This window comes from Curcuma longa, chromosome 5 (genome assembly GCF_044706935.1).
Source record: "Curcuma longa cultivar G26 ecotype Majalengka, Jawa Barat chromosome 5, ITB_CL_G26_1.1, whole genome shotgun sequence".
NCBI lineage: Eukaryota > Viridiplantae > Streptophyta > Magnoliopsida > Zingiberales > Zingiberaceae > Curcuma > Curcuma longa.
In genome coordinates, this window is record NC_133865.1 from 13,182,620 (window position 1) to 13,199,917 (window position 17,298).

Consider the following 17,298-nt stretch of genomic DNA (forward strand, 5'->3'; position numbering starts at 1 on the left):
TGAACCAATATTGAACCCGATCCAGTTCGCTACAGTCCCGATTCGGTTCAAATAGGAAAAACTCTAAATCAAATCCGGTTCTTTCCTAACCCTAATAGATAATTCAGGTTTAAATGGGAGCACTCCTGTAGCTTCTCCCCTGCTCACGATAAAACAGAGCAGGGAGTGGGTTCCTCTGCGGCGCGCGATCTAGCCGACCGTGTGAGAATGCCGATCTTGTCCGCTAGCCAATCACCGGAGAAGCAAGGAGGAAACCACTCTAGAGAACTGATATCATGTGAAGAGGGAAGGCGGCAAACCTTAGCCGCTGCATGCTTGCTGTTTCAGATCTGACGTGCGCTTGCTGTCCGCAGGAGAACACGCGAGCCAGCTGCTTCTCAGGGGGCAATGGTGAGAATCCGAAAAATGACTAATTTATAAAATATTTTAGTCAATTTTTAAACTATCAAATTAAATAAAAAATTATAGAAATTCTTATAAATATTCAAATTATATTTATATTTGCTAATTTTATTGTTTTTTAAATCTATATATATATATATATATATTTAATTTTTATATTATTTTTTATTTGCTTAATCAGTATAGACAAACACGGATCTAGGCCCTGATCTATATTGCACGATCCTTGAGAAGACATGCTGTGCCTAGTTTGACACACCCCAAACCGGCTTGTGTTCGGACATCTGTCGACATGTGTCGGTACATGTTTGCTTTTAACAAGAACGTTGAGCTGGGCCACGAGATGATAGCCACGTGGCCACTACTAGGCTCATAAATATTAAACAATGAACAAAATGTTCAGTGGTAATGCGGAAACTGGGAAAACGTTGATAAGAAAGTAATAAATCAAAAAAATGAATTAAGGGAAAGCAGGGGAAAGAAACTAACGGTGGGTGAGTGAGTGAGGGAAAACCTTTCTTGAGGCGATCATGGCAGCGGTGTCGCTGTGTTCTTCCGTTTCGTCTCCCTGGCTTCTTCGCAAGCTCCCGGTTGCGCCGGCGAATCGCATGAGTCCTTTTGCACTCACCCTAACTCGATGCCGCTCTTCTTCTCGGCCATTCTTATCGAGGTCAGGCCATATAATTTTGGTTTCTTAGAATTCTTGGACGGTCTCTAGAAACTTGTTCGCCTATGCTATGTGATTCTCCTGTATATATGCATTTCTCCATCGAATGGTGAAAATGATTGTAGAGCTTGGTTTCCTATATCCCTTTGAAACTTCCCCGTTTCTGTGGCGGCCTGGACATAGAAACACATTGTTAAGAGTCGTGGAATTTCATTAAAAAAAATAGTCGTGACACGGAAAAAGGCGACTTCGTGGAAGAAAAATAATTGGTTTTGAAGAGTGACAGGCTGAATAAAATTTTTTGAGTTCATTTAGCTTCTTAACAGCTAATCAGCGAGTTCACAGTGTTGTTCGCATGTCATTATTGACTCGTTATTGTTATTATATTTTACTATGATATAAAAATTGCACTGGTATAGGGTGTTTGTTCTTCTGATCCGCACCCCCTCTTTTTCTGTATTTAATGACACCTAAGGCAACTGGGTTGGAGTCATGAATATGCACAATAAATTATGTTGCTTGATGAGCAATACCTGTGTTTATAAGTCTAGCATACTTGCAGTAGGGGCATAATAGGTTATAAATGTGATGGATAGTGTCCCACAAGCGTTATTCCCATTTTAGCATGATGACAGGATGGCGTGCAAAGGTAAAGGAATTCAGAGCTTGTATATTGGAATCTGGAAATATGTTCCAAATACAATTAAAAAAAATGCCATGTGTGCATGCAAAAACCCTTTTTTAAAAGTCGTTATCTGCTTATCCTTATGGCTATCAGAATAGAGAAAATGAAATTGGATGATCTAAATTGCAAAAACTCTGAAAGATATTTCCTGTATAACCAACAAGTATTGTATTCATTATTATTTTTTGGTAATTAGGTAGCTGATGGCTTTGCTGTTAAGTTAATTGGACATGCATTATGGACATTTGGCTTTAGGGGATTATAACCTTGACTCATTGCTGATTGCACTAATTCTCAGCTCTTCATTTGCATGTTTTTGTATAGCTAAGATTTTATATCTTCTCTTTTCATGTGTTCTCCTTTACTACATTGAGCAATAGTGGTTGTCAAACAAACTGTATAATAGACTACTATTTTAGATAATTTCTACTTAACCTTGTAAAGCAGTGTTACCCATTCTCCATGTGTGCATGAGAATTGGTCCTATAGATTGGGAATAAATAACCCATATGTGTAATCATACATTAATTTCATGGAAATTAAATCTAATATTTTTGTCCTGACTTGATATCAGGGTTACATGTCTAACAATGTGCATGTCCTTCTTGTTTACCATTGTTCCTAATGTTACTAGTTGTTCCTATCTTCCTGTAGCCACACATCCTCGACTTTGTGTTGCAGTTTCTCATTCCATAGCTCGCCAGTGTCAACCTATTTTGGTATGATGTTGATGTTATTGCGAATGGATTCCTGGACGTTCCTATCCTTCATCATCTGCTATCTTCCATAACCTGAAGGTAGACTTCAAGCAGCAAATTCTCCACAAAAGCATTGTGGTTAATCCTATCAATCTCTTCTTACTGAAATGCCTCCACCCATCGCCTCACCTCTTCACTAAGTTTGTGGTCCTCCAAGAAGCATCACCCCATTGCCAAAGATTCCCATGGCTTGCCGCCTCTAGCTCCCCTCTCTAATAGGTTTGAATTTGACGCATCTAGTGTCACTCTTCCTTGCCTTTGCTATCACCATGCCTTTGACCTCCACAACAACAAGAGTTATGCCACCTCCTATTCTAGTGCTCCATCAAATCAAGAAGATCAGTAATGACACAGTCCTCTTGCTCCAAATCTTGTCTTGTTCTCATCCAAAAACTTCATCTTTTTGTACCTATGGATCTAGCGGAAACAACTCCACAAGGACCACCTTCCTGTAGCTCTTCTCTAATTGGCTCCACATTAGTGTTATATTTGAGAGGTGTCCTAAGACAATCGCTTTATGGTTGTACTATTTATTGGATAAATAGAAATTCACTATTTGAGTGCACATTCTCTATGTGTTTGATTGGATCTTAAACTCATTTACTGAATGTTTGCAATACGATTCATAACATGAGAGAATTTGTGATTGGATCACAACTAGTGAGCATCTCTACATGTGCAATTATGAATGTATTGAAATTATTCCTAGTCGATGAATTGATGAATACAGAACATCATCGATTCTGTTGAGACTAATACGTTTTAAACTCCTTGGTTTACCAAGCAGCTATTCTTCATTGGCTGGAGACATTGGATGTTGAGAGTTAAACGTGGATGCTAGTTAAATGTAACTAGTTCATTGGAGTGACTTGCCATGAGACTTCATATGGGCATATAGAGATATGTCAATGAAGATCTCAGTGCAGCTTAAGTGCGAGTTTCCTTTAACTTGCGGTATTCAAGTCATCTTGGTCATGAAGGCTTATACTTTGACATCTTAAGCAAATATCTCCAAGGAGGTGTGGACCCGGGATGATTGGATGTAAGTCGAAGTGCCCGAAGGTATTTGGATAGCCCATAGAGGATTCACCGCTCCTTGAAAAAGGAGATGTATACCCTATGGTCGCTTGTCAGGATTGTTACTTGAAGTCTTTGACCAAAGCATTGCATGTCAAGAGTATGGTACTCTTGGACACATGTATAAGTAACTTGAATCCACAAGAACAAGAAATTAAGCTTGGCTATGTGTGACGTAGTCAGCCTAGTGGGGACTGACACATATAGACAATGTCCTGAACTAAACGGGTATAAGACGGTGAAAGGAATGAGACACGTTTCATTGTAGCTGCTAAAGGGTTCAGAAATGGTTCTAGAATCAATCATTGATTTTTCGATCAATTGGGGGTCATGATGTACTACTAGGTGCCACTCATGATCATTCCGTAATTAATGATTAATTATGGATGACCAACATAACTGGAAAACCTATTGGGTCACATACACTACAAGTTTCTTCGAATGATTTAAAATGAGTTTGAGAATTGGATTCATAGATTGAGAGAAATAAAGTCTAGTTGGACTGGACAAAGGGCAAAATTGATGGACTTCGTCTTATGAAGACGAAATGAATCAAATTGGTTTGGTTCTAATGGAAGATATTTTGGTAGATCGGAAGCGATGATGGAGTTTCATTTTATGAAGACGAAATGAACAAAATTGATTTGGTTCAGATTGGAGGTGTTTTGGTTATTGAATCAAACAATTTGGTTTTGAACCAAATTAGACCAACTTGGTTTGGTTTTGAACCAAACTTAAGTTAATCGACATATGTGTTTTGGGTATTGAGTTAAGGTTTTTGATTGGATCCAAACCCAATAAAATGTTGTATGAGATATAATATCGAATAGGAATGAGTATTTGGTATTAAATCCTAATGATTAGAATTAATTACAACTATTCAAAATCTCTAATCCGATTTGTTACAGTAACCGGTCCGGTTTGCTACAGTACCAGTTCGGTTTGCTACAGTGAATCCTAGATATTAAACCCAGTTCATTTTTTTATTCCTTCTCCTCCGATCGGCCGCTGCACGCGCAGAAGAGGAAAAGAATCATGATCCCTTCTCCTCTGATCGGCTGCTGCACGCGCAGAAGAGGAAGGGAATCGCGATCTTCTCATCCGATCGATCGCCGCGCGCAAAAGGCAAGGAATCTCGATCGCGATTCATGCTCACGTGAAGATCGCGAGCTCCCTCCTTAAAAAGAGCTCGTCGGTTGCAGGTTTGGGATCGAAGAAAACCCTAGCGCCGTCGGCTCCTCTTCCTGATCGCGCGAGAGCCACTGTGATCTCCCCTTCCCGATCGAACCTTCCTCCGTTGGTGGTGATCTCTCTGATTAGAAAGGCCGGAAGCTTGTAGCTTCTCCCAGAGTTGCTACTCCATCGCCGGACATTGTTGTCCAGCCATCGGCCACCAGTGAGGACTTGGTGCCAGAGTGATGGGTTGCCGTTGGGATTCATTGTTGGAAGCTTGGGCGATTTCGGAAATTTCTATATCTTCGCCGGAAAGGATTCCGGTCGTTTGCCGTAGATCGGCGGTCAAAGGTTGACCACCATAATTACACTGGGAATACGATTGTCGGCGATAACTAGAAAGCCCCAGAAAATAAACATGATATGTGTTGTTGCGTGTTTTCTAATTTTAGGATTTTTTCTCGTATCGATCATTGTTAGTCATCGGCTAGTACCGAAGATGGTGATACAACTCATGATTTTGGAAGTCGTCCAGACGAGGGTTTGGCGTGGATCATCGGTAGAGGCGGAGCTTTGATAGAGCCGCTCGATTGATACCATTCTCGCTCAGCATCATTTGTCAAATATACCTAGTATGAATTGTTATTCTGAAAATTTTAATTTTCTGCTATGCCATGTATATGTTGTATCCTGCATGCGTGTGTTGTAATAATTAGATTTAATTATTGTCTTTTCTTCTGGGCTGATCCTAACATCAACATCTGTTGAACTTCTTTGATTGACAATATTTGGTTAACCTTGACATACTTAACAATCCACATTCTAATTTAGATATTTAGACTAAGTATAAACCTTTGACCAAATATTACCTTTGTCGATCTTGATCACTTTGGCATGATTGTACCAACAATGAGTGATTGTATTAGTAATTTTCCTAGTCATCACTTGGTCAAGTTCGATTACTTGGGGTACGATTGCACCAACAACATCATCCACCACTATCTCCATGTGACCCTGCTAATGGAGTTCTCTTCCTCTACTTCAATTGCCCAAATATTCAAACTCACTAGGCTACACTTGATCTATATAATATCTCTATCACATTCTATCATATGTTTTTTTGCTCATTTATTTGATACTTGGTTACAAACATCTGTCTTCATCCTTCAACCTTGGAGAACTTTGAGCACATATTAGTCAGGGACATAGATACAGGCATTGCTAGTCAACTTCATCCTTGGTCATTTTGCACATCAAGTCTCTAGACATTTTGTCTAGGCTTTTGTTGGTGGTGATCTTCTATATATTGCCATTTTAGATTCTTGATTAGTGTTGCCTACCCCTTCTATAACATACTAAAATTATTACAAAAATAAATGGTGTCGTTGAAAAAAATGACAAGAATTAGAAAGAAATGGTTTAATTAAGAAAAGAAGCACAAACATCAACATCCAACAATACTTTCTAACTTTGAACTCAACTTTTGACCTTAAGGCAATTGCTAACCAAGTTTTATGTCATTCTAAATTGCAAGTTTATCATTTCTACCAAACCAAGTAATTATTCATGGCTATTTGACTTTGCTTATTACAATTGACATCTAATCCTTATTATTTTCTCTTTTATCTATTATCCAAATTAGTTCATCTTTTCTCTCTAGAAAGCATTTACCTTTGCCCTTTGTTCATCTAATGACTTTGTCTTATCAATTTTCTTTTCCACCATCTCTATGTATTCAAGCAAACTTTCTTGCCTTGAAACGTAGCTTTTTGGTATCTATTGGAAATTAAAATTTTATTGACTAACAAAAATTATACTGTATAATGCTACTTGTAAATGATACCAAATTTAGAAAATAAGAAAAACGTACTTATCAAATCTCCTTAAACAAAAGGAAAAAAGGACAATTAAAATAGAATACACACACACACACACACACATATACAAGGAAACTCCTCTCAAACTGGGCTATAAATACTCCCCTTAAGAGGGGGGGGGGGGGGGGGGGGGGGGGGGGTGTTGTAGAGGTTTAAGCTTAGCTGGAGTTTGAATTTTCAGAATGTGTGCTATCTGAACACTAGTTGACAGATGTAGTAACTTGAATAGTTTCTCTTTTATCTTTTCCTTTATGAAATAGTGATTAATCTCCATGTGCTTCGTTCTATCATGATGACTGGATTCTTTACAAGACTGATACTATTGATTATCATAGAAAATTTATTCAACAATGGTTCTTAACTCCTTTAAGAATCTTCGTACCGATGTCCCTTCACACACACACACATATATATATATATATATATCATGTGTCATTGTTCTAAATTTGGCTTTTGCACTGCCTTTTGACACAACATACTATTTCTTACTATTCCATGGAACTAAGTTTTCCTATACATATGTGTGATAACCTAAGTTGATCTACTTATTCTCCTCAATGAGTATTATTAAAAATCTTAATGCTTTTGTCTTTGATTTCTCAAAATACAAGCTGTGTTAGTTTTAAATATTTCAAAATCTTATAAAGTGCCTTTGTATGTTCTTTATTTAGATTGTTCATGAATTTATTTACCATACTAATCATATAGCCAATATCGAGTCTTGTGTGCGATAAGTATATGAGTTTGCCTGCAAGCCTCTGATATTTGTATCAATTGGTACACAATCCTCTTTGATTCCTAGTTTGATTATTAAGTCCATGGAATTGTTTGATAGCTTGCATTCGAGCATTTTAGTTTCTTTTAGAAGGTATATAACATATTTTCGTTAAGAGATTAATCGAACTATTTTCATACCAAGAAAATGCCTGAGGCTTCCCAAATATTTGGTTTGGAATTCTTTTGGTAGTAGACTTTTGCGTGGGCTCTAGCTTGCATTCGAGTATTTTTGTTTCTTTTAGAAGATATATAACATATTTTCGTTAAGAGATTGATCGATCTATTTTCATACCAAGAAAATGCCTGAGGCTTCCCAAATATTTGGTTTGGAATTCTTTTGGTAGTAGACTTTTGAGTGGGCTTATCTCCTACATATGATCTCCTATTAGAAAAATGTGATCCATGTTTACAATAAGGATGATAATTCTCCCTTGAGGTGAACATTTAACAAAGGTGTGATACCTCTAACATATTTAGTAAATTTGTCAAACTAAGCTCCTAGGACCGTTTGGTTACTCCAAATGAGGCTATATAATGATGGTTTCAACCTATAAACTTCGTTGATTGTGGCTTACGATTTGAATCCAAGAGGGATGCTTATGTAAACCTCTTTGCTAGGTTTCCATTGAAAAAAACATTATTGATATCTAATTGATGAAGTGACTACTTTAGATTTGTGACTAGAGATAGGAGATCTTGAACTATGTTCAATTTAGCTACAGGAGCGAAAGTTTCTTTGTAATCGATTCCATACGATTGTATGAATTCTTTTGTAACGAGTCGAGCCTTGAAGTGATCAACACTTCCATCTTCTCTATATTTTATAATGAAGACCCATTTGTTGCTCACAGGACGCTTTGCAGGTGGTAGTTTAGTTATCTTCTATATTCCATTCTTCTCTAGTGCTCAGATTTGTTCTTTAACACTAGCCTTTCATCTCGGTATTGTGAGAGCTTCTTGTATGAATTTAGGAATTTGTGTTTGATCTAGATTTTCACAATGTTTTGTAAAGTTGGGATAGTACTATCTCCTTTAGATGTTGTTCGCATCAACCATACATACAATCCATACGTCCTATACAATTTATATTATCTATACATGGTGAAATTCAAAATGGCTACCGAAACGCTCAATTCCTCCTCCATAACATCTAATTCCTCCTCCATAACATCTAATAGTTACCTTTCATTAAAATTCCACTATTTTCAACCCTAGGAAATATTAGACAACAATTAAATTTTCATTACAGTACAAACTCAATAGGAGCAATTATTCCTAATAGTCCTAATCGATGATGGTCATATGTGGCAAAGGAAAGACAATTATTTATTTAGAGGAGCAACCCTCCAAAGGCAGACAACTTGAGATTTAGAAGTTGAAAATTAAAAAAATAGTTTGGTTATGTCATGATTAATTAATTCTATAAACAATGAGATAGGTGAAAATTTTCTCTTATATGGGACAACGAGAGAAACCTGGGAAGTAGTGGTGGAGACTTATTCAAATAAAGAGAATGCCTTGTTTAAAATAAAAAGGATACTACATGATTTGCAGCAAAGTAGATCTCATGGAATTACCTTAAAGACAGTCTAAGTATAGGCAAATTGTTGAAATGAAAAAGTGTACAATTTCTAATTGGGCTTAACAAAAATCCTTGATGAAGTGCGAGGCAAAATTCAGGGGATGAGGACACAACTCAACCTTTGAGAAATTTTTTTGGAGTTTCGGAGTGAAGAAAGTAGAAAAAGATGATGGGAATTCCAGGTGTGGAGGGAACACCCATATTGTGAATTGTTGCAAGCTACAAGCTTGGTCACCAAGGAAATATGTTGGAAGATTCGTAGAAACCAATAGATTGGAAGCCCTCACATTCTAAAATTGAGTCAACAGTGCAATCAAAGAAGAAAATTTAAAGCTGGAGAATTTGAAGCAATTAATCTAGCAATCATAAATAGCTAATTCAACTCCAATCATGACGTCTATAAGTGTTTTAGGCGTTAGAAAAGATGAATTGAATTATGAATTATAGATTCATGAGCCTCACACCACATGACTAGAGACAAAGAAACTCTAACAAATATAACTCATGTCGCAAGGATATAAGAGGCAATATAATAGATTCATCACTTTCTAAAATGATTGGGATGGAGATAATAAAAATTTCAAAAGACCTAAAATCAACTCAACTTTGTGCTTTTAGTGTCTCAATTAAATTAGTAAACTCATTCGGGATTACAATTGTGACACTAAATTTTCTCAAAAATTTGTGTGAATTTGAGATCTTAGATTCAGGAAGATGATTAACAATGTTAAACAATGTTGAGGGCTCTATTTACTTGAGGTGATTGTCCTAAAAGGAAAGGTCGTAATACCGACAATATCATATGCTTAGCCAAAATTCCTTTTTTATTTTACGAAAGTGGACAATGCTATTATGTTATGATCTTGTATGTTAGGAGATCCAAATTTTATATATCTAAAGAACCTTTTTCCATCTCTTTTCAATAATAAAAATTCAAATAAGTTTCAATGTGAAATTTATCAATTCGACTATGTCCGAAATTCTTATCCTAACCTACCTTACAAAGAATCAATGTTTAAAATCTTGACCCGCGTTTAAAATCTTGACCCGTGCCCAGATCGAGTTTTGGTACTATAGTGTGTCGTGTCGATACAATTTCGATATTTTTTTATTTTTAAATATAAATGTATATTAGTTTTATTAATATTTGATTATTAAATGTGCTCTATATTTTGAGATGTTAAATTTATATTTCAATATTTTCTCATAAGATAATGCCTATTATATTTTTATAAAAATTATTTTAAAAAATAAGTAACTCGCAAAATTCAAAAGTAAATCTAAAATCATTTGAAAGACTAAAAATGATTATAAAATTATTTAAAGGTTCTTAAAATATTTTTTAAATGTATTTATGCTTTTTTAATTTTTTAAAATTTATTTGAAATATTTAAGAATGATATTTTAAAATTTTTTAGATTACTTTAAATTTATATTTAATTTTATATATAAAATATTTAAAATTATTGTATTATTTTTAAAATTATTTAAAAATTTAAAATAATTTAAAATAGTTTATAATTATTATTAATGATAGTTTATTTAGAATAAAAAATAGATATTTAAAAATTAATAAAATAATTAAATGAGAATAATCGCAATTGCTACCACTTGCGGAGGTCACCGCAACACCGCGACTCTCAGGAGGGATGCCTTGGGGTCACAGCGCCCTCTGTGACCTCGCGGCGACCCTATGAGTTTTCGGCACCCTCACGATTGTTGTGTCAGTCCTACGCCAGAATGGTAAATAACGTCCGTTTCGGGCGGTACAACACGACATTTCAAACCTTGTAAAGAATCACAATTTTTGTATTAATCCATAGTGATGTGTGGGGCCATCTGGTCTATAACATTTATAGATGATTAAACTCAATTTCAAGCCACCAATATTGAACAAAATAGTATAGCTGAAAGGAAAAAGAGACATCTCTTATAAATAGCCCCATCTCTGATGTTGTTTACATATGTATCAAAACAATAGCAAAAGCTGCTCACTGAAATCTATCACATTCTTCTTAAAACACACTCAACCACATATCTCGTATTCTCCATCTCTATGAAGTTGTTAGTTGCTCCACTTTTATTCATATCCATAGTCAACACTGATGAAAACTTGATCCTAAAGCTATTAAGTGTATCTTCTTGAGATATTTGTCTTATAAGAAAAAGGATACAAATGTTCCTCTCCAGTTACAAGATAACTCCATGGATGTTACATTTCTTGAACATCAACCATATTTTTCCAAATCTGACATTTAAAGGAGAATAGTTGCACACAAGAATATCAACTTTGGGATATCAATATGGAGATCAGTGACCTAGAAATTTCACACTTTATCAAATTCAATCATTGGCAAGATAGAAATTGCCCCTACTCACTAAAGTGAATCTATGTACCCTCATCTAAAAAAATGCTTGAACTTTTAAATATTACTTGTTAAGACACTAACTCTTCTCCAATTGTTATCTTTGTTCCCCAGACACTAATCAATCCAAAAACAGCAAAAACATTCACTAATCATAGGAAGAAAAAGAATGCAATGGAGATAGAGTAGCAAGTTCTCCTTGAGCTGATCTAAGAATTGGAATTGGACCTGAGATTAAAAGGTCGACAAAGTAACTTTAATCCTAAGTCTTCCAAAAATGGTGATCTTTTTGTTGCAAAAAAGAAAGGGTGGGAGATAATGGACAGAACATCCAATCTATAATTTTGTGTCATATTAGGGGCTATCTAATATGTACAGGGTATTTGTGGCAAGTTTGGGTTAAACACAAATTCCTAAATCCATACAAGAAGCTTTTAAAATCTGTCAATGTTAATCCCAAGCCTAAATGAAAAAGGGTGAGGTTTGCAAGTTGGATTGCCAGTTAATGTTGATTTTCAAGTAAATGTTCAATGAATGAATCCATCAAACTATTATGCTATAAATATTATAAGAAAATTAATTATTTAAAATTTAGAACATGGAACCTAGGAATGCTCACTAGTGAAGCAATGAAGATAGTAGATATGTTGATTAGGAGAAGAATTAATATTTTGTATAAAAGATAATATGGGTAGGAGAGAAAATAAATATGATAAAGAATTTGGATTTTAAATTATAGTACACGGGAAGGAGTAAAATAAGAAATGAAGTAGGTATTATTATAGATAGTTCATTAAAGAATGAAGTAGTAGGAGTTAGAAAGGAGAATAGGATTTAGCTCTCAAGATAGTGGTGGCAAAAGAAACTATTAATATAATTATCATATATGCATCTCAAATAGGATTCGATGAACACAACAAATCTAGATTTTGGGACGACCTAAATGAGATATTACAAAATATTCCATCAAGCGAATTCATTTTAATAGGAGATCTAAATGAGTATGTAGGAGTGAAAAATGAGGAATATGATAGGGAACATGGAGATTATGAGTTTAGAACAAGAAATGAAGAAGGGAAAATCATATTGGATTTTGCGATAACATATGACTATATACTAGCTAATATGTTTTTCAAAAAAAGAGAAGAACACTTAATCAAGTTCAAAAGTGAGAATAACAAGTCACAAATTGATTTTCTTATGGTTAGGAAAAAATATAAAGATTTATAAAGATTGCAAGGTCATCCCTGAAGAAAACTTAACCACCCAATATAGATTAGTAGTACTGAATATACGTCTCAAATATACTATCATTAGAAGGAAAATATGTACAACTCCTAGAATTAAGTGGTGGAAGTTAAAGGATGAGAAATAAAATATATTTAAGGAGAGGGTAGGAGAACAAGTATTAAGAGAAATATACGGTGACTCGAATACGACAAGGGATAAGATGATATCAAAGTTCAAAATAATAGCCAAGAGTGTACTTGGTGAGTCAAAGGGACGTGCACTACTAAGTAAAGAATCTTAGTGATAGAATGAAAAAGTACAAGAGAAAGTGAAGAAAATAAAATAATTTACAAGATATTATACACTTGTAAGATGAGAAAAATTTAAAAAAGTATACAATAACTAAGAAAGAGACTAAGAAAGTAGTGAGTAAAGCCAAGAATGAAATTTTTGAATGCTTATATCGAAAATTAAATATAAAAAGGGGAAAAAGACATTTAAAGAATAACTAAAGCGAGGGAGAGGAAGACAAGAGATCTTATCTAAATAAGATGTACTAAAGATGAATGCAATAAGATATTATTAAATGATGAGAAATAAAAGAGCAATAAAAGAGCTATTTTCATCAACATTTTAATGAAGGTTTAGGCGATCAACTTAACTTATGTAATTTAAGTAGGTCAAATGAGTATAGAAATTTAAAGTTTTATCGTAGAATTCAAAATTCAAAAGTAGAACAAGTTGTAAATGGGATGCACAATGGAAAAGTGGTTGAACCAACTTATATTCTCATAGAGATATGGAAGTGCATAGGAAAATAAAGCATTAAATGACATACAAACTTATTAAATCTAATATTAAAATAAAAAAAACATTTGATTATACGGTAAGTACTGTAGTTCCCTTATATAAGAACAAAAGAGATGTGCAAAATTATGCAAACTATAGGACGATTAAATTAACGAGTCATACCATGAAACTTTGGGAAAGAGTAATAGAAAAAGACTAAGGAAGGAGACTATGATGATCGAAAATTAATTTAGATTTATATCTAGAAGGTCAACAATAGAGGTTATACATCTTCGCAACTAATTGAGAAGCATCAATAATAGAAGTAAGACTTATACATGATATTCATCGACCTAGAAAAAACTTATAATGGAGTCCAAAGGAAATTATATGAAGAATTCTAAGAAACAGAGGTTAGCATAGTGTATATTGAATTAATTAAGGATATATATGAGGATATAATGATAAGAGTGAAGACTTTAGGTGAATTAACTAAACTATTTACCATAAAGATAGAGTTACATTAAAGATTAACTCTAAGTCATTTTTTACACTAATCATGGGCGAACTCATTGGATACATTAAAGATACAGTATTGTGGTACATATTCTTTACAGATGATATTATTTTGGTAGATGAGACGTGTGAATGAGTAAATGTTAAACTCAAATCTTAACGCAAAATGCTAGAGGTAAAAGGTTTTAGACACACATAATATATGAAATTTAAGTTTAGTAATATTAGACGTAATGAGACAATTGTTAAGATAGAAGATGACGAGTCTGTAACTGAGAGTTTTAAGTATTTAAGATTATTTTTGTAAAAGGATGGAGGGATTGAGAGATGTCTTACATAGAATACAAACAGAATGGTTGAAATGAAGGAGAACGTCAGATATTCTTTGTGATCATAAAGTATTTGTAAACCTTAAAAGAAAGTTTTACAAAACGATGGTTAGACCTACTATGTTTTATGAAATTGAATGTTGGGTTATGATTCGAGCACATGAGCAGAAGATGAGAGTTATAAAGGTGAGGATGTTAAGGTAGATGTATGTACATACAAGGATGGAGAGGATAAGAAATGAAAATATTAGATAGAGTCGAGTTGCACCTTTTGAAAGAAAACTTCAAGAGATACATTTAAGGTGGTACATACATATACGTAAACGATGAATAAATAATTCAGTTAGTTGACGTGAAACTATGACAAATGTGCACATCAAACAAGTAAAAGGAAGACAAAAAAAACTTGATTAATAACAAATATTTAAATATAAATGATGATATGATAGGAGATAGAATTTAATGGTGTAGAATGATCAATATAGTCACCCCATTTAGTGGGATAAGGTTTAGTTGTTGTATACAAGAAGCTTTTACAATATCAAGATGAAAGATTGTTGTTGCAGAAGAGATTTAAGCACTAGAGAAGAATGGAATATGGAAGATCACTGAACTACCACCTCGAAAGCATCCTATAGTCTACAAATGTGTTAAATATGAAGGTGTTATGGAAACAGTTGGATCGTTAAAGGGGGAGGGAGTGAATAACGTACTTTCAATTTAAAATTTCTTTTTCTCTTGCTAATTGTTAAGCAAGGACACACACAGATTAAGTAAAATAAACATATAAAGGAAAACGAGACACAGTTATTTACTTGGTTTACAACTCCAGTTGCTATGTCCAAGGCCTATGCACAGGAAATGTCTGTCCACTATACTTCGGTAACGTGTCGGAGGCGGATAAGTCTCTTACAACAATTGAGCACAATATTAAAGAAAAAAAACTTTAAAAGCACTAAGGAACAGAAGGTATTTCGAATGTGTGTTGTGTCTTCAACTGAGCTCCTTACCTCTTTTATAGCCTCTGCTCGGGTGCTGACATGGCACGTCTGATTGACCAAAAAGACTTGTTTGTTCGATCGAAAATCACTAATGTGGTAGGTCGATTTGATCCATGAGACAGTCTTCGCTCATCCCTTCGTTGATGTGATATACATTCAATCGATCGATAAAGTATAGGTTGATCAAAACTTGGTTAACATTGGATAGCTTCTCTTGATCCGTTGCCATTTGTCCTTTGGTCGCCCGTTCTTGCATTTTGGTTGTCCGATCCCGCTTACATCGGATTTGCACTACTAGATCAACTTCCACATAGCTTTTGGTTGTTTGATCCCAATGTTCAATCGATCGATCCAACTCCAACAATAACTTTCATTATAGATAAGGATAATACTGTTCTTTGGTGGATTGAACCGCTGGTCCGGTCGATCGGAAACCTTTTTTGGTAACCTGAACCTTCCGACTCAGTCGATTACGCCTGAGTCCGTCTAAGGTTGAGTCTATGCTCGTTCGATTACAGGTCACTCGATACTCGTCTCACCAGCTTACTTTGTGCAGGTTTTCTTTCGATTTCTCGCCCCTCGGATATTCATTTTTCGTGCTATCCTTTTGCTCTACTAGAGTACTCTTTCGCAGTTTCTCATCCATCGAATGCACCAAGCCTGTCGGCTCTTTTTCTGTGTCATCCTTCTCGTTTGCTTGCGTTTTCTGCCGATGTCTTGCTATCTCCGATGCTTTTCATTTTTTTTGGTGTTTCGGGTGTCCTATATCACTATTTACTGTATTCTAACAGATCTTGAGCTATCAGGTACTTGTGTGTTCTCCTACACACTTAGACATATACATTAGACTTAACAACTAGACCTAATTTAAACTCATTTGACAACATATTAAAATAATTGTGGCTCAACCACTTGGCGTTCTAACAAAATATAGAAAATATGGAAGTGTTGATCATTCAAGGCTCGACTCGTCGCAAAAGGTTTCACATAATCTTATGGAATCGATTACGAAAAAACTTTCACTCATGTAGCTAAATTGAACACTATTTGAGTTCTACCTCTCGCCGCAAATCTAGAGTGGCGGTCAGTTCATGAATTAGATGTTAAGAATGTTTTTCTCAATATATATATATATATATTTTTTATTATTTTAATTCGTTGTTTTTAAGGAGATTTGGTAACTTCTTTTTTCGTATTTTCTTGATATGGTATCATCTATAAGTAGGGTTGTATAATATTATTTTTGAGAATCAATACAATTTTAATTTCCAACTCAAGCAAATGGCATTTCTCTGGGGTGATTGTAGTAGTGTAAAAGGTGACATTGACCTTAATAGAAAAGAAAGGGGAAGAAAATATGGGTAATTTAATTTCTTGCTCTCCTTGCCGCTCTTCCTCTCTGCCTTCCCCCACTATATAATTAACTACGTGACTTCTTTTGCTTACACTCTACCACCCATATGTCATTTACGCAAAGAACTTTATGGACTCTGATAAACACTACAAGCATAGTTTGCAAGTCCATTATCCTTACTTTGATATGTAACTTTATCTATCTTTTACGATCTTCACTTTTCCTTAAAATTATTTTTCAATTATTTATCTTTCAATGATAAACTTATTTATTATTTATTATTTTTATTATTTTTTTGTAATTGGGCATAAAACCCCTTTAATCAATAATCTACCAATCGAATTTTGTTTTATGTGACGACTCACAAACTTCATGGTGTAATTAAAAATAATTTGTTATTGCTTATTCTAGTACAAAAATAGTGTCCTGCATTGATATTACTCAACATCTATTGATTAGATCACTACTTGTATATCTAGATGGTTATTGTTATCAAAAGAATTCTTCAATCATTACAAGATACAGGTCCCTATTTATATAGGGATTTTATGGCCTATTCTAGGAGACTTTTTTAATAAATATAATTTTATAGTCAATACTCCCCCCAAGTTGGAGCATAGATATTAATCATGCCTAACTTGTTACAAAGATAATCAACTCGGATCCCATTTAAAGCTTTTGTGAAGATGTCCCCCAATTGTTCTCTAGTTTTTAC

General features: G+C 34.5%; 1 protein-coding gene across 1 annotated transcript in view; it reads left to right on the top strand.

Annotated features, from left to right (window-relative positions):
• Positions 1-881: 881 nt before the first annotated feature.
• Positions 882-17,298, top strand: part of LOC141829913 (uncharacterized) — a 29,302-nt gene continuing 12,885 nt past the window's right edge. Inside the window, exon 1 of the mRNA XM_074717388.1 lies at positions 882-1,072. Coding sequence (XP_074573489.1) covers positions 933-1,072 — 140 coding nt within the window. The 5' untranslated portion in view covers positions 882-932. The remainder of the gene's footprint in view (positions 1,073-17,298) is intronic.